This window comes from Rhinolophus hipposideros (assembly GCF_964194185.1).
Source record: "Rhinolophus hipposideros genome assembly, chromosome: 9".
Lineage (NCBI taxonomy): Eukaryota > Metazoa > Chordata > Mammalia > Chiroptera > Rhinolophidae > Rhinolophus > Rhinolophus hipposideros.
In genome coordinates this window covers 25873020-25890738 of record NC_138055.1, presented here as the reverse complement: position 1 = coordinate 25890738, position 17719 = coordinate 25873020, and the positions used below count along the sequence as shown (strand labels likewise).

General features: G+C 35.1%; 1 protein-coding gene across 3 annotated transcripts; it reads left to right on the top strand.

Annotated features, from left to right (window-relative positions):
• The first annotated feature begins 87 nt into the window (after positions 1 to 87).
• On the top strand, positions 88 to 17420 carry OLR1 (oxidized low density lipoprotein receptor 1). 3 transcript variants are annotated; one of them, XM_081061522.1, is made up of 7 exons: positions 88 to 142; positions 6766 to 6890; positions 9459 to 9560; positions 11009 to 11254; positions 14909 to 15048; positions 15341 to 15456; positions 15744 to 17420. In XM_081061522.1, the coding sequence occupies exons 2-7, from the start codon at positions 6809 to 6811 to the stop codon at positions 15886 to 15888; spliced, it is 831 nt and encodes a 276-aa protein (XP_080917648.1). In that variant the 5' UTR covers positions 88 to 142; positions 6766 to 6808; the 3' UTR covers positions 15889 to 17420. The 3 variants fall into 3 exon arrangements, with proteins under 3 accessions (XP_080917648.1, XP_080917646.1, XP_080917647.1); XM_081061520.1 differs by lacking the exon at positions 88 to 142 and adding an exon at positions 4229 to 4316; XM_081061521.1 differs by lacking the exon at positions 88 to 142 and adding an exon at positions 5239 to 5411.
• The last annotated feature ends 299 nt before the right edge of the window (positions 17421 to 17719 follow it).

The following is a 17719-nucleotide window of genomic DNA, read 5'->3' as shown; positions in this document are numbered from 1 at the left end:
CCTCCTTGCTCTTTGAAACCCTCCCCTTCACTATGTTGATAATCAGCTCTCCTGGTTCTGGGTCATTAATTTCTAACCATTGCAGTGGGAATGAGAAGTTGCCAAATGAACTGGAAAGCCATCCCATCTTTGGAGAAAACAGGTATGAAAATGAGAATTTCTGGGTTCTGTCCATGAAATTCTCCTCCACCCTGACTTAAATTCCCATTGAAACAGATAAGTCAGACAGATATATGTTTTTTAAACTGGGTTCCAAGACACCTCTCTCTCTCTCTCTCTCTCTCTCTCTCTCTCTCTCTCTCTCTCTCTCTCTCTCTCATTTTCTCTCTCAAATAAAATCTAAGAATAAAAATAAGCACAAATGGAAAGAATGTAGGATATTTATAAAGAAACATATCCACAGGAATGAATGAATGCTCTATAAATGATTTATACTTAAGTTAGTAATCTTTTACTTACTAGAAAGTATTTAAAAATTTACTAAATATTTTATAAGAAAATTAAACATTAGTTTATAGAGATATATCTAGCTCATAAGAATCTAATAAAACTACTTTTCAAATCCTTTCTAACTCTAAAAGTCTAATTTTACTGAGTGATTATTGAGGGGGAACTGTTGGGTGAGATTGATTCTAAGAGCGCTCACACAGCATGACAATATTACATGAGAATGGAGAATATAAACTTATTTTTTTTCCATAGCTAAAAAAATCAAACAGTGAGAGAAAAGCCTAGCATGACACAGATGATTTAAAATCAGTCAGTTCCAAAACTAAATGAGCATTGCTTAATTTTTTAAATGTAAGGAAGATGGAGTTAGGATGAACAGTATTTTCCAAATTTCAGCAGAAAACTTGTTGAGGAGTGAGGACAAGGAGAGCAGAACTCTAATCCGGGCCCTCCATTGAGTTGTTACGTAGTCTCTTCAGTTCTTAGTTTTCCCATTCATAAAATAGGAGTGCAATATCCATTTGACCTGCCCTAGATGGTGTTTCACAGAGAAAATACAATCAGAGACACAAAGGCATTTGATTAGAATATTTCTATTCAGAGTGCCATGTATCTGAGTAGCATCATCAAACTTTCACTTCTTTTTCTCTTGAAAGAGACAGAAGATCATGACTAAGAATCCAGCTAGGTTTTCTGAGATTAAATACTTGCTTTGTGACTTACTAGCTGTTTTATATTGGCCAAGTTATTACATCTCTCTCGGTTCGGTTTCATTCTATATAAAATGGGGTAATAATATAATAATTTTTCTTCATATACTTATAGAGACTAAATAAGTTAATGTGTGTGAAATGCATATAATTGTCTTGATATAACAAGCATTTTATAAGTGTTAACTAAGATGATCTTGATTTCCAGTCAATTTTACCAATGACCTTCACCTTCATGGATAACTAGTGTCCTCCATGCTTCTCATATGTATTATTACCACGACCATGATTTACCTTTCCTGGCATTCCAGATCTTAAATAGTTCCCCTTGCTATCCTGGCCCCATTTCTTCTCCCAGTGGTGCCAGACTTCACCTGCATGAACAGGTTTGCCAATTAACGTGACTGTTTATTCCACCCAGTGCCCTTTCTTGCCATGTGATTGCCATCAACTTTTTGCCCTCCAGCTTCTTAATTGGTTTGAACAAAATAGGATTCTGTTAATGACCTCCTTGTTGCTTTTCTTTCTCAGAATTACCATTGCCATTTTTTTTCTCTCTCAATGGGTTATTCCCTGGAGAAATAGAACTTTTTGTTTATCTCAATGAAAGTGATCATTCCCTGTGACAATTTTAACTCTGAGCTCAGTCTCATAGGAGAAGAAAAGGGATTCTTCAGGTGGGGAGACTAGAGAAGGCCCACAGCAGAAGGGCAGGTAGCTGAGGTAGAGAGAAATGATCTCATTACTATCCTACACAATCTTGTAGTTCCATTAAGCTTGTGAATCATTAGCTTATACACAAGTTGTTAAGGACTTGGAGCGGAACCAATAGAGGGTACATGTACACAGGCCTTTTCACCTATGCTCCAGGGAATTGTTATACAATAGCTGCAACAAGTGGGACTAAAGAACTACTTATTTATGGTTTCTTTGATTATTCTCCTTTTAACCTTGCCTAAATCATGTGACCCACAATAGATTCCCTTCCTCTCTGTGCCTCAGTGAAATAGAGACCAGGGCTATTATTACTCTGAGGCATCAAGTATGGGTTAGAAAGAGCCAAGCCGTGAGTTGAGCCATAGCCATAGCTTCAAAAATAGGTAATGTGGCAGAAGAAACCAGTTCCATCTTGCAACCACTCCACTAGCTAGTGTCTCTATTGTATAAAGCAAGATTGCAGCCTGAGTTTGAGTGGCAACCTCAGAAACATTGAAAGTCAGTGGTAGGACTAGATTTAAGGAAGTTAAACAAAACAGGAGGATGAAGTTTATCACAGGATTATTAGTTTTATGTGCCATGTAGCACATTACCACAAATCATATGAGCAGCAATGTAAAGTGGCATTTATTACTTCACCGTGTCTGTGGGTCAGAAGTGTCAGAAGAGCATAGCTGTGTCCACTGCTTAGGGTATCACAAGGCTGCCATCAAGGCGTCCACTAGGTTGTGTTCTCATATGAAGGCTCAACTGGGGAAGAATACACTTCCAAGCTTCCTCAGGCACAATACATTTCTATGTGGCTGTGGGATTCATGTAAGTTTTCTCCTTTAAATCCAGCCAGAGAGAAAGAAGAGGGAGAGAAATTTTAGCAAGTTTGGCAATATATCTTATGTAATTATATATACATGATCACATATATTCATCACCTTTGCCACACTCCAAGCCACAAATCCTACCCACATGCAAAAGAAGGTGGTAATACAAGGGCATAAACACCAGAAAGCAGGGATAATGAGGACTACTTACAGTCTGGCAAGTCTGTCCAGCTATCTGCCATGTAAGGATTAGAGAAACTATCCCCCAGGATCTTTAAATACAGAGAAACCCAAATGTCTATCAATGGATAAATGGATAAACCCAATGTGGTTTATACATACAATAGAATATTATTTATCTTCAAAATGGAAGGAAATTCTGGTACATGGTACAAGTTAGATGAACCTTGAAGATATTATTCTAAGTGAAATAAGTCAGATACAACAGGACAAATATTGTATGCTTTCACTTATATGAAGCACCTAGAGTAGCAAATTCATAAAGACAGAGTATAGAAATGTGGTTTCCAGGGGCTGAGAAGAGGAAGGAATGGGGAGTATTACTAGTCAGTGTCCTCCAGAGAAACAGAACCAATAGGATGTATGTATACGTGGAGAGAGAGATTGATTATAAGAAATTGGATCATGGAGTTATCGAGGCTGGCAAGTCCAAATGCGCAGTGTGGGCCAGCACCCTGGAGACCCAGGAAAGCCAGTGATGCAGTTCCAGTCCAATTGCTGTCTGCTGGAGAATTTTTTTCTTATCTGAAGGGAGGTCAGTTTTATTGTTCCATTCAGGCTTTCAAGTGGTTGGAAGAGACCCATTCACATTATGGAGGGAAATCTGCTCTACTGATTAAAATGTTAATGTCTGCAAAAAATACTTTCAGAGAAACATTCAGAAGAATGTTTGACTAAATATTTGGGCTCCTCTGGGACTCAGAGATGTTGATACATAAAATTAACTATCATAAGAGTTATTGTTTAATGAGTTCAGTTTCATTTGGAGAAGATGAAAAAGTTCTGGAGACGAATGGTGATGATAGTTGCACAACAATGTGAATGCACTTACTACCACTGAACTGTATACCTAAAAATGGCTAAATGGTAATTTTTTTTAATTAAAGTTTATTGGGTGCCAATTGTTACTAAAGTTACATAGATTTCAGGTGTACAATTCTGTATGACATCATCTATAAATCCCATTGTGTGTTCTCCACCCAGAGACAGTTCTCCTTCCTTCACCATATATTTGATCCCCTTTACCCTCATCTATGACCCCCTTTCCCTCCTTACCCTCGGGGTTAAAATTTTATATTATGTTTACCACAATAAAAAAAGAAAGGAAACCATTTGTTTCTATCTAGCTTGAATAGTGAAAGGCAAAACAAGCTGTGTGGAGGAGCCAGATCACTCAGAAGATAGTGAGTGATCTCACTTTCAAATCTCCATGTTGTGCCTCCTCAATATGAGCTTCTGGTTTGAAGGAAGTCAGGAAAAAATGTGAGGGCGGCCCTGGTGTGGGTGTTCCCTACCTCACACTGTATTTTTAAAGTCTACTGTGAAGTGGATAGTCTCTGCCTTAGTGATCTGAAAAGTCTCCTACTGAATCCTTCGAAAGGTATTCATACTGAATTTATAATGTCTTGAATGTCTCCTATGTGTTGTATTAATTGACATAATTGAAAGAACAATGAGCTGAGTTCTTGGCTGGCATCAGATAGAAAAGAGATATTCAGCAAACCAGTTAAGTGATTTGGGCTTTAGTTCCACTTCCTCAAAAGAATTGAGATAGGTTTTTGCTAAATTTCTTTGTATTTTAAAAATCCAGCTTATGTTGTCATTGTATTTATAGTTAAGAATCTCAAGTATCAACTGCCTGCTCTTTGCAGAATATTACACAATTTACATGGTGTGCTGTGTAGGAAAAAATGAGCTGTTCTTAATAGAAAGGGGTTTACCCTTGCTTTTAAAGAGCTTGTAATTTAGTTGAAGAGATGGAATATATTGATGGAATTGAAAATCAATACAGTGCACTGTTAGAGTGTATAAAATGAGGAGAGTAAAGAAATTGATGATGTTAATCCTACCTGTAGATGTTAAATAGAGAGGACATTTTAAAGAAAAAAATAATAAATTGTATTTGAAAGGAGTACAGAATTTGCAGAACTCATCACCATGTCCTGGACTGCTTAGTAGGCTTCCTATGAGTGTTGACTCAAAAGACAATGGGTGGTTATGCTCTCTTGGGACTCGTAGGTCAAGTGTGGAGATGAATATCCAAAGTCTGAGACAGCTAGTTCAATCTAGTTCAATTCTCTAAAGAATAAGTTCTTGGTGCTGTGAGAATCTTTGGGTGTTTTAACTACATAGTCACATATATCCTTCCTTCTGAGAAACTTCTTCTTAGGACAACCCGTAAAAGTTACTAGGATGTGATGTGCACACAAGAAATATGTGTCATGTCCATTTCATCAACAAGTGTATTTATATGTCTTATCTTAACCTACTAGTGTATTGATATGAAATAATTGAGTCACTGTGGAAAATAAGGTGTCTTCTTCATTGTGATACAATTTCAGTATTTATTAAATCATTGTTAAAAACTTTCCTGAGATTTTATTTATGTGAAAGTCACCATGTTGAATTAAGAAATGGATCCAATCTTGTTTCCTGGCACAGTCAATGGAAGTGGGATGGGGCTTGAAGGATAAAGGTAAGCTTAGTTACAAGCTGATCTGACTAAGATATATTTGCTACATGCTAACCTTTTATTGTGTATGAAGCATGTCGTAGAGTAAAACTTTAAATGACGATAAACTATTTTCAACTTGGCCTCAGATGCTCTACACGGAAAAAAAAGAATACAAAAACAAACCTAGGGAGGAGGAAGGAAATAAAGTCCTAATTAGGATGTTAATATTGGTGATTTTTCTTTACTATGCTAGGTATTTTATTTATTTCTACATTTTCTCCAATGTTATTTTATGTGTCTCTTTACTTTTATTTTTTTTTTCTAGTTTAGGTTAAAGTTAATCCCAGATATCCTATCATTTTCCCCATAAATACCTCAGAACAAATCTCTAATAGATAAGGACTTTTTTTTAAAAGGCATATGTAACTATAAAGATATATTTATTTTATGGTTAGTAAGTTGTGAAGGGAAAATAGTACGAATTCTATCAATGAATACATATAGTCCACTGAAGAATCTCTGTGACTCAAGTCAATCATACATAGAATGAAATTCTTTGACAGGCAATTCAAAGTACTAGTACTAATGAATATTAAGAACTATCATTTATTGCATTCTAATTATGTTTGAAGTACAAAGATAAGCATTTTTACTCAATGTCTCATTTGAGTCCCGTAACAACAATATTAACATTATGAAGTGGACAGTATAATGTCTCAGTTTACAGACAAAGACGTAGGTTCAGAGTGTTGAGTAATTCCCCAAGATTATAGATAAAGGGAATAGCAAAGGAAAGATTTGAAACTAGCTCCATCTAGATCCAAAGTTTTCTGTGCTGCTATGCTATATGGTCCCTATATGATTAGAACCCATATTAAGTTCTAAAATTACCTAGGTCACCGTGGCTAGAGATTAAACCCTAAAATTCCAAAGTCTATTGCTAATTAAAATAGTCAAAATTAAAAAGGGAAATATGCAACTTTTGAAAGACACAGTAAGGAGATAGTCTGCTACAGTGAAATAAACAAACAATACGGACATTGGAATCAAATAATCTGGTCTAAATGCATATATTCCCTCAAATTTAGTGTAACTTACCCTTTTGAGTTTCACTTCCTTATCTGAAAATTGTGTACAAATTCATCTCTTCAAAATCTCATGGAGAGTACAGTTTTTCCTTTCATAAATTATTTAGTGAAATATCCTGAAATACTGTCAGAATCATCCCCACCTGCAATAGACATAACCAAAGAATTTGCGTCAGTAAATATGAAGCAAAGCCTCTCCTTCCTCCTACCAATAACTGAGTCATTCAATTAGATAGCAGTAGCTATTTAAACACTCCAGCAAGAGCTCACACATTTTTACTTTGTAGAAGTCCTTTGACTGCTTCACTTTCTCATTCATGGAATGAGACTATGGAAGTGACTTTTGATGATCTCAAGAACAAGACTATGAAGGATCAACCTGATCATAAGCCAAATGGAGAGACAGCCAAAGGTACTAGGAATGGGTGAATGTGTACATGGGCAGATTCCCTAGATTAGTTTAAAATTGTAAGTTAACTGAACATAGGATTAAACAGTCAAAATACATGAGTATGGGAAAATGTTATAGAATTAATAACCTTTATTTAAAAGAAAATCATGTTGGATATAATGGTAATGATGTGAAGAAGAAGAATGAAATAACTTGGTATGAATGATGATGTAGTACACGATAATAACTTTTATTGAACATTTACTATAGGCTATATTCTATGCTATTCACTTTACATTCATTATTTCTCTGACTCTTCACACCTTGTAATTAGGACTGCTATTATCTCTCTTTTATAGAAAACTAGCTGGAAGCAGGTAGTTTAACTGAATTATCCATTTTTATGTAGCTTATAAGTAGTAGAGCTAGGATTGTATCACAACCTCACATTTATCCAGAATCCAATCCATCAGAAGGTTCAGAAAATATTGAATTCACCCAATGCATACAATAACTTTTATAATAGTGTCCAAGACATTGCAAAAACTAGATAATATTTTATGAATTATTCTAAGCAGATTAAATAATATTCAGTATGGTTTAGCACAAATTATGTTTTATTGTATACCACTGCTTTGAAAAATTCTAATTTGTTTGATATGCACAGTAAGTTAAATTGCTTAAGTATAAATTAATTCATAATCCCAATTTGACAATCTGGATAAATTGCCTTTCATATTATATTCATTCTGAGAGAAAGAAACAAAATATAAAGAGGGAAAGTCATACAAATGTTGTTAAGAATTTGAATAAAGAAATTCTAAGTCATGTTTCCACAAACAAAATAGAAATTTCTGTCAGTAGCAAAAGTAAGTGTGGACATGGAATGATATAACATTTGAGCTGATGACCTTAACTTGGTATGAAAATAATACTGGCATTTATGGGTAGACCTACATGTTAACCATAGTCATTTGCTTATTCATTCATTTATTATTCATGTAGTAATACTGAGTGCCTGACTTTTACTACAATTATGAACTTAATTCTCTTAGAATCTGATTAGAATAGTCACGTGCTGCATAAAATCCAATTACTTTTTGATTTGAAAACTACTAGTAGGAGTACGGGTTGGATGAATGATCTCTACCTACTAAGAAGACAGAACAAAGTGTGGCCTATAGAAAGTGGGAGTGTGTGCCTTCCCTGCACAGGCGTGGATCCTGTGACTTTCTTTTAAAAATTCAGGAGTTTCATCACTCATGTGAACATACTTGATCGCCTATGGTATCTACTTCTATGGAATATAGATACTGACCAAGGGAAATGTTGGTTCAAAGATTTACAGAGATATTTGCCCCTGAGGATAGGATTAGGCAATTCTTGGCACAAGACACAGATATCTTCCACTTCTTCTCTGCCAACTTGCCACACACATCGAAGAGCTTAATAACCTTGAATCAGTGAATGAACCATATTCCTTCCTGTCAAAATTTCTATTTTGTTTGTATCACCTGCAGAGCCTAACAGAAGTGCTTTTCACACATAAGAATTCTGTGAATATATTTGACCATTGATTGATTTAGATCATTATACATTCGCACTGGATATTGAGTGATGTAATGTTCCAAGTCATGCAGTTACTAACAATTGGATTAAAGACCTATGTTGGGATTTTAACATCTGTGTGAACTTCACAAGTCACTGAACTTTTCAGTTTCCTTGTTTGCATATACAGGATAACATTATCAGTGCCTTATTTGTTTTTCTTACAAGATGAGGAGTCCAGATACATTATATGAGATGCTTTCCTGCTGAACCACAAAGTATCTGTGTTTTTTAAGTGGTGGAACACATAATTAGACATACATACACCTGAGAACTACATAATTATTTGCTTCTATATGAATGGTGAATTTTTTTCTGTAACAACAGGGCCCGAAATGGTGTAGGTATAGAACATGACATTAATATGAGTCAAGTGAATGTTGAGGTCTCATTTTTAGTTTTCTTTGGTCAATAACCCCAATTCCAAGATACAATTTTAGTGGAATAAAAATTGAATAGCACACAATTATATTGTAATTTTTGGAGGCGATCTCAGTTTATTAACTGACTAAAGTGTATTTGCTTGACACCTGACATTCATTTATGGTATGTTACTTATAAAACACCCTGTTTGTGTGTGTGTGTGTGTGTGTGTGTGTGTGTGTGTGTGTACACTATGTTAAAAACATCAGGCTCTCTGCCCTGTAAATGAAGTTGATCCAACCAAGTTGGACTGGGAATTTCCTGAAGAGTCGTTGTGGAAGGGAATAGACAAAGTATAAACTTTAGAAGCAGATACTTAGAATCAAGTATCTGGCATTGAATCCTGGCCTTATATAATGTCAATTGTGTAAATTACCTAAATTCTTTAATTGTCCATATTTTTCATCTGTAAATATGGATAATGCATTCCTTGCATAGCCCATGGGAGGACTAGAAGTAAGTAATACAACATACCAGGTACAGACAAGATCCAAAGAATTGTTTGACTACTTGCCTCCACCTTATTTGTCTTTCTAATTCTGTCCTCTGGTACTCTAGGTCTTCATTTTCTTTCTTCTCGGTGCTGGTGCCCTGTGGCTGTGACTCTGGGCATCCTTTGCCTGGGTTTACTGGTGACCATCATAATTCTGACAACGCAATGTAAGTGCTGACACAGGGAAATGATGGGGGGGGGGAGTGAACATCGTTTGTGAATTGGTTTCAGAACACCTATAAACAACATTGATTTAGACACATTTTAAGAAAACTCTTTTTAGAATGAGTAGGAATCTGACTGGGTATATTTTCTTGTCTCTCGATTGACTGTGGCATAGAATGAAGATTATGAACGGTAGATTTTTGTTTTGATTTGTTTTCATAGCTTCATGGGTAGAGCCTATGTAATCCCTAGAATAATGAGGAAGAAAATAATTTGAAGTTGCTTATCTACAATATCACCTGAGAGACCCAAAAGTAAAGGAAATGTTTAGTTTAGTTGAGTTAATAGAGATGATTAAATGCCAATTTAAAGCTAAGAACCAGAAATACAGTCTTAATAAATAAAATATTTAAAACAAAATATACTTCAAATTTATAGGATGGCCAATTAGGAAAGAGAGGATGCTGAGAGTAAAAGAAGTGAAAAGAAATCCGGATGAGAGTGGCCAAGGAGAAGAGATGGTGTTGCTCGTCCATTTGAGCAGCCTGTGTATTTAGGTTGTAGATCTGAGTTATTTCTGCTGTTTAGAAGTCAGGTTAAGGCCTTTAAAGCGCTATTTGTTTTTCAATTGTTTAAGGTCGCAAACCATTTATTTATTCAATTGGTAAACACTAAGCCCTTTCCTGATGATTGGGAGAAGTGATTAGTGACTACTGGAGAGTCTTTCTCTGAGGCTTTGATCACTTTATAACAAGATTAAATCTGGCCTTCAAGGCAAGGTGTTTGCTAAGTATTTGAACCATCAAGCTTCTAGAACTGAGACATTTGAGCATTAACATTTGTTGCCTGATTGATTTCACAACATTCATTGCATCTTCATCCTTCTTAAAACGTGCTGTGGCCAAACAAAAAGAAAAAGGAAAAGTTTTGAGATTCTATGACTTGTGACAGAGTAACTTAAAATAATTCTGTGGGAGAGTGTCTCAAAAAAGTGGTGAGTATCACAGTTCTTAAATAAAATTAGGAAGTCTGAAAAGGTAGGAGACACAGAGACACAGATGAATGAAAACACAAATAGAGAAAATCATTAATGACATTCTTACTAATAGTCACTGAGTCTGGTTGGTGACTATTTTAGTTTGTTTATATTTTATTTGTATTACTGATACTTATCTTGGGATTACTTTTAACTTGTGTGTGACTCTCAGTAACAAGTAAAATCTTGATAACTTTAATCACAAGTGTCCGTGACAGTTCCTAATATTAAAAATTTTATATTGCAGGAACACCAAAACCCTTTCAATCCATAATTTCTGAGTAAACATGGGTCATTTTCTAGCAGTTTATCTGTTGTCAGATTATTTGATTCACTTCTTTGATTTCTTCAAAATCCATTAGAGGGATTTTTATTGGGGATTGAAAATGAAGTCTTAATTCAACTATGATTTAGTATCCCAGGTGTCTGATCTTCTAAAGCAACAGCAAGCAAACCTGACTCACCAGGAAAATATACGGGAGGGACAGGTTTTAGCCCAGAAGCAGGAGGAAAAAACTTCCCAGGAGTTACAAAGCGAACTCAAGGAAATGATAGAAACCCTTGCCCAGAAGCTGGAAGAGAAATCCAAAGAACAAATGGAACTTCATTACCAAAACCTGAATCTTCAAGAAGCTCTGAAGAAAGCAGCAAATTTTTCAGGTATGGGGGAGGGAGGAGTGAAGAGAGGTAGTGGAAATTTCCCTGTTTAATCTTAACTCTTTTTTAGAAATATCTCTAGACACAAAAATTGGCATACTGATATGGGTATCATTATTTACATAATGTTATAACATCATTTTATAATGTTCTACACCAGAAGTTCTCTATTTCTGTCATCCCAACCCTATCCTCTGCCAAATTCTTGAGACGTCTGATTTAGTTAAGCCACTTTTGGTGGATTTAAGTTTTCCTTTCTTATAAGTACCTTCTTTTTTTAAAAAAATCTAGTTTTGAGATCTCTTTTCTGGAATAACTGTCCCATCCTTACCCCTTGCCATAGATGTTCTTATCTCTTTCCATTCCAATGTATCTTAATCATTAATTTCTTTTCCTAAGGGGTCTCCTTTGTTCCTGGAACATCTACCTCTACATTAGCTTTATTCTATAGCACTATTTCTAGACATATACTACATCAATTTAAATTGAATCAATGAAGGTAGACTCGCTTGGAAGTGTTAGGTAAATACTTCTGATTAGACAACAATATGGGGGGCCCAGGAAGTCAGTTTATTGTGAGAAGAATTAAGTTGACTTCAGCTGTCTAATGGACTCATGCTCTAAGAGGCAGGTAGAAATAGTAGCATCTATAAGAGGAGAGGATAATGTGAAGTCTGATGTTATTACAGATGTTGTCTGTATTATTTAGTCTTCCTACAGTGTGCAATTAAATCAGACATATGCTTTTAGACATAAGGAGAGTTAGAGGGTGTGAAATGGAGTACATTGCTTCCTTGGAGGTATATAAATGACTCCTGTTCTAAGCATTAATAGCTAACTATCACTAATAAGCAGAAATTTCTCCAGTTTTTTGTATAGCTCACTTAATCTCAACCATGTAATTTCTCTGAATAAATATTATACACTAACAGTTCACAGATAACCACAAATCCCTTTATTTTATAGATGAAAAAATTGGAACTCAGATAAGTTAAATGATGATAATAATGATAAGCAATTTTGTATAAAGTTTTACAGTTTATAAATCCTTTTAATATTTACAGTGTTTTTTAAAAAATTGCTAATATAAGCGGAATAGTATATCCAGGATAAGAATGTTTATATAAGTGGACATAGCTACATACCAGCCAATGGTTTATTTCACAGGTGGGGCCATAAAACAGTTTTGTTTTTATCAGTTTTGTGGAATTAAATGTATATCAGGACCATTCAGAATCATCTCCCAGAAATGCCAGGCATGGATAACTAATTTAAAGTAGTAAGTGATATGTTTTTTACTGGCAGATATACTATGTAACATATTCCATTCCTTGACAGTGTCAGATAAAGGCCAATTAGTATTGATACCAAATAAAGTACTGCTTTTCATCAAGCAGGTTTGAGAAGATTCTCAAAAACATTAAAAATAAAACACCATATGGAAAAAAAGTGCCAGTTTTCTCAAGTTTGAGACAAGTTTTATCTTTCTTACTGACAAATCTGTGGTCCTTGGTGTATATATGAAGAGGGAGAGACTCTGAGAAGTTACCATTTGTGGTTTGCTTGAGGTCATCCAGCTAGAAAGACTCAAGACTCAGGGTCTTCACAGTAACATACTTTACCTTTAGCCTCGGAATTGGTGGTGGTTCTCAACTTTTAGTGTACAAAATTATCACTCAGGTAACTTGTTTAAAATGGTAAATTCCAGCTTTGTCCCAAGATTCGGTATCAAAATGTCTTGATGGTCACCAAAAAATATTTCCTCAATCAACTAGAACTCAGAGTTTTAGAGGTAGTGTGATGTAGGGATTAAAAACACAGATGTTAAAGTTAGACTGCCTAGGTTCCAATTCCCATTTTCTCTACCTGTCAAACAAAGAAAATGAATGCAGCTTATCTTACAGAGTTGTTATGAGGATTAGATGAGTTAATATATGTAAAGTATTGTCAACAGTTTTGGCACATAGCAATATTTGTGTTTGTTAAGTAAAAATAATAATTAAAATAAATAGAGGTGGTTTGAATATCACATTTTGAGACTTGTTTTTCTCGCTTTGTCATAGCTTGGAAAACCTGCCTAGACTACCCTTTAGTCCATGAAAACCAATACATTCTTTCCTTTTACATAAAATGATGGGACTAGGAAAATTAAGAAGTAAATACTTGTTTTCATTGCTTTCAACCTGGCTTTTTGTATGCCCTTTCTCATTCACTTTCTTCTTCCACAGTTCACCCTCCTACTTTCTCCTCTCTGATAAGTCATAGTCTTATAAAATTATCTAATGATTTTATGCCACAATAAAAATTCAAATTAAAATTTTATCTTTCTCAAGGATTTTATTTTATTTTTTTTTGGTCATACTGTGTTTCCCTGAAAATAAGACCTAGCTAGACAATCAGCTCTAATGTGTTTTGGAGCAAAAATTAATATAAGACCCAGTATTATATTAGAATATATTATATTATATTATACTAAGTTATATTATATTATGCTATGCTATGCTATGCTATGCTATACTATACTATACTATATTATATTATATTATATTAAAGACCTGATATTATAGTAAAATAAGACAGAATCTTATATTAATTTTTGCTCCAAAAGACACATTAGAGCTGATGGTCCAGCTAGATCTTATTTTCGGGGAAACACGGTAACAGACTAAAAGCCTCTGTTTCTTATAAAAGAAATTCCAAGTGTTACTAAAACATGGAAGAGGTGATGACGATGAAAATGATGATGATGAGCAGGAGGATTTGGGGGTTCTTTAAAATATCCATAAATATATAGACATTGACATATTTTGCCTATTGCTTAAGCCTTCAGTTTGGTAGTTTGAACTCCCTAGAAATTTTGCTACTGAAAATTCCCTATTTTCTGAAATCTTATTGAAATTGAGATGCTCACTTTGGATCAACATGCTGTTCTGCCTAGAACACCTCTGTCCAAAAGAAATATAGTTGCCGCATATGTAGCATTAAAAATGAAAAAGAAGCATGAAGTTAATTTTAATAACATTTTGTTTAACCCAATATATTTGAAATATTTTTTCAACACTAATCAACATGAAAATTATTAATGGGATATTTTACTTTCTCCTTTTCATACTAAGTTTTCAAACAGAAGTGTGTTTTACACTTACAGCATATCTTAATGCAGACTTGACACAATTCAAATACTCATGACCCACATGTGACTGCTACACATACAACATGTGTCTAAAATCAGGAGGCATGCTAGTGAAGTCTAAATCCATTGTTTAAAGATCTGACATTCTAAAACACATAAGCATATCTTTTTAATAGCCGATTGGCTATTAAGTAAACATTCCCCCAACTCTCACTTCCATTAATTCAAACTTCACTTTAAAAAATAAATCAGATTCTAAAATTACATCCCAGCTCTAGCCATGCCTTTTACCTGCCTTGCTTTTAAATTCAGTTTACTAAAATCAGAATGCTTTTTCTTTTTCTCCAAAAAACTGGAGAAATAAATGCTCAGAGGCTATGGCGGTATTTGCAGAGTCTGGGTTTCATTCTGATTAAGAAGAGGTGGTATACATGTGGAAGTCCTGAGAGAAGAATTGATCTAAGAATTCTAGAAATAGTCTTACTCAGGCATAATTCACTCATTAAATACACTACACTTCCTAGGTCCTTGTCCGCAAGACTGGCTCTGGCATGAAGAACACTGCTACCGATTTTCCTCCAGCTCATTTAATTGGGAAAGAAGTCAAGAGAACTGCTTGTCTTTGGATGCCCAGATGCTGAAAATTAATAGTACAGATGACCTGGTGAGTTTTTATGGCTGTGTATTGGGCTGGAATATTGGCTTAGAAGGAAATAAATCAAGTTTAGGTTGTCTGTGGAGGAACTCTTGAGAGTCAGAATACCTGTTTTGTAGCTTAGCTTAGCCATTAATTATATGCATGACCTTTGATGGCCAAGTTATGGAGGCTTCAGTAAACATTTCTGTGAAACCATTGAGGGGTGTAAAATATCTCTTTGAGTTCTTTTGGTTTTGTGAATCTAATCAAAAATGACTACATTGACGCCACCGCAACTCAGAAATGTTACTCCCCACAGGAATTCATCAAGCAAGCCAGCGCCCATTCCAATTTCCCGTTCTGGACAGGGTTGTCTCAGAGAAAACCCAGCTACATATGGCTCTGGGAGGATGGTTCTCCTTTGATGTCCCATGTGTAAGATTCTTATTCTTTTTGATCTCCCACTTGTGAGTGTCCTATACTTTGCTGAATCTGCTAGTGAAATTATTGCAGCATTCCACACAATGTCCTCTTCTTGCCAGAGAGAAACTTGAGGGAATTCCTGAGAGTCTCTTTCCCAAACATCTCACACAGGGGTTTGCCCTTCTCTTGGGTTTTCTTTCCCACAGTCATCACTGATTTGAAATTTTAAGACAAAGCTAAAATCCTTATGCAAGGCAGGTGGCAATAAATCTATGCTATTTTTTTCTCCCCACATGCAGGTTTAGACTCCAGGGAGCTGTTTTCCAGAAGTATCCCTCAGGCACCTGTGCATATATACAAAGGGGAGCTGTTTTTGCCGACAACTGCATTTTGAATGCATTCAGTATATGTCAGAAGAAGGCGACTCTACTGAGAGCACAGTGAATTTGATTGCTCTGGGAAAAATGGAGGAGTCGATTTTATCTTCTGGAATTTAAGCTATTTTTCCTCACTTAGGTGCAAATTGTGAGAGCCCTGAGAACTGATATTACCTGACTGAGAACTCCTTAAAGGGAAACTGGGGCTCCAGATGCCTGACACCTTTATGTCAAAAGTTTTGATTCTGTCTGTTTACATTTTTTCACCTAGCTTGTCCCAGGCCTCCCAGCCAGCCTTTGATCCCTCTTCCCTTGTAAATTATAATATTTTGCTCCTCTCCAAGCCTTGGGAACCCTCTCTACCTCAGTCCCCTCACTCTCTTAAAACTGCATAGAAGATAGAACCTGGAGAACTTGCCCAACTGCAGGCAGAGGGCAAAAAAGGGGAAACATGCATGGGAAACAGAGCACGTGAAGAAATAAAAAAGGGAAAGTTCATACCGGAATCAAGAAACTTGCATTCTCAATGTTAAAAGCTACCAATTGTTAGTCTTTGAAATTGTTGTCTCTCTCCAGATTCCATCCTTTACGTGTGTAACACAGACACACACACACACACACACACACACACACACCATATCCTCACATTTTGGGGCAATTGAGATGTCTCAAGAAATGAACTAGTCTATAATTAAGTATCAGTTCCTGAATGAGCTATTCATCTTTTCTCTAACAAAGGACAGCTTAATACCTTTAATTCTTCCAAACAGTGTTAGATTCATGGGGTGAATGGCTCCAAGGGAAAAATAGTTGATTTTTCCCCCTAAAGTACATACCTTTTATAGGTGACCTCTTCTCAATTTTGTTATGTTATGCTATAATGCAGAAACATACAGGACCAAAAAAACAATGACACTCAATTCTAGAACAAACTGAGCCAGGTATAGAAATATTGCTAGATAGAAACAAATGGAATTAGAAATATTGCTTCTATTTTCAGTGCTTCTACCCCTTTTCTACCTTCCTTCAAAGGAAGTCTTTCCATTTTGTTTCACATAATCTAGCAATCTTCTGGGAGATGAATCTTATTTAAAAAAAAATAAAATTGTATCATCCGTAGGAAGACAAGAGATATTTTCTTTTATTAATAGCTGTATTAAAGTATAATTAACATAATAAACTGAACATATTTAAAGTGTACAATCAATAATATTTTACATATGTAAATATGTTCTCTTCAAATTTTCACCACAATCAGGATTGTGACCATATCCATCATCTTTAAGTTTCATCATGCCTCTCCCCAGTACCTTCTCCCTAGACAACCACCAATGTGCTTTCAGTTTGCATTTTGTAGCATTTTATGAATGGAATCACACAGTATGCCTTTTTTCTTTTCTTTTCATCTAGCTTCTTTCACTTATCATAATTATTTTGAGATTCATCCATCTTGTTATTTGTATCAATTTCTCATTCTTTTTAAATGTTGAGTATTGTTATGTATTTACCACACTTTTTTTTATCCATTTACCTGTTGATACGATTTGAGTTCTTGAAAAGAGCTATTATAAATAAAGCTGCTACGAACATTCATGTACAACTCTTTGTATCATCATAGGATTTTTTTTCTCTTGGGTAAATATTTAAGAGTGTAATGTCTAGATCATTCTGTAGGTATACATTTAGCTACTTAAGAAAATGCCAAACTGTTTTCCAAAGTTTGACCATTTTACATTCTTACCAGCAGTGCATAAATGTTCCAATTCTACTTCATCTTTGTCTACACTTGATATGGTCAGTTTTGTAATTTTAACCATTCTGATAGGCATGTAGTGGTGTACTATTGTCATTTTAATTTGCATGAATTATTGTCTTTTGTTGTTTTATATACATGTGTT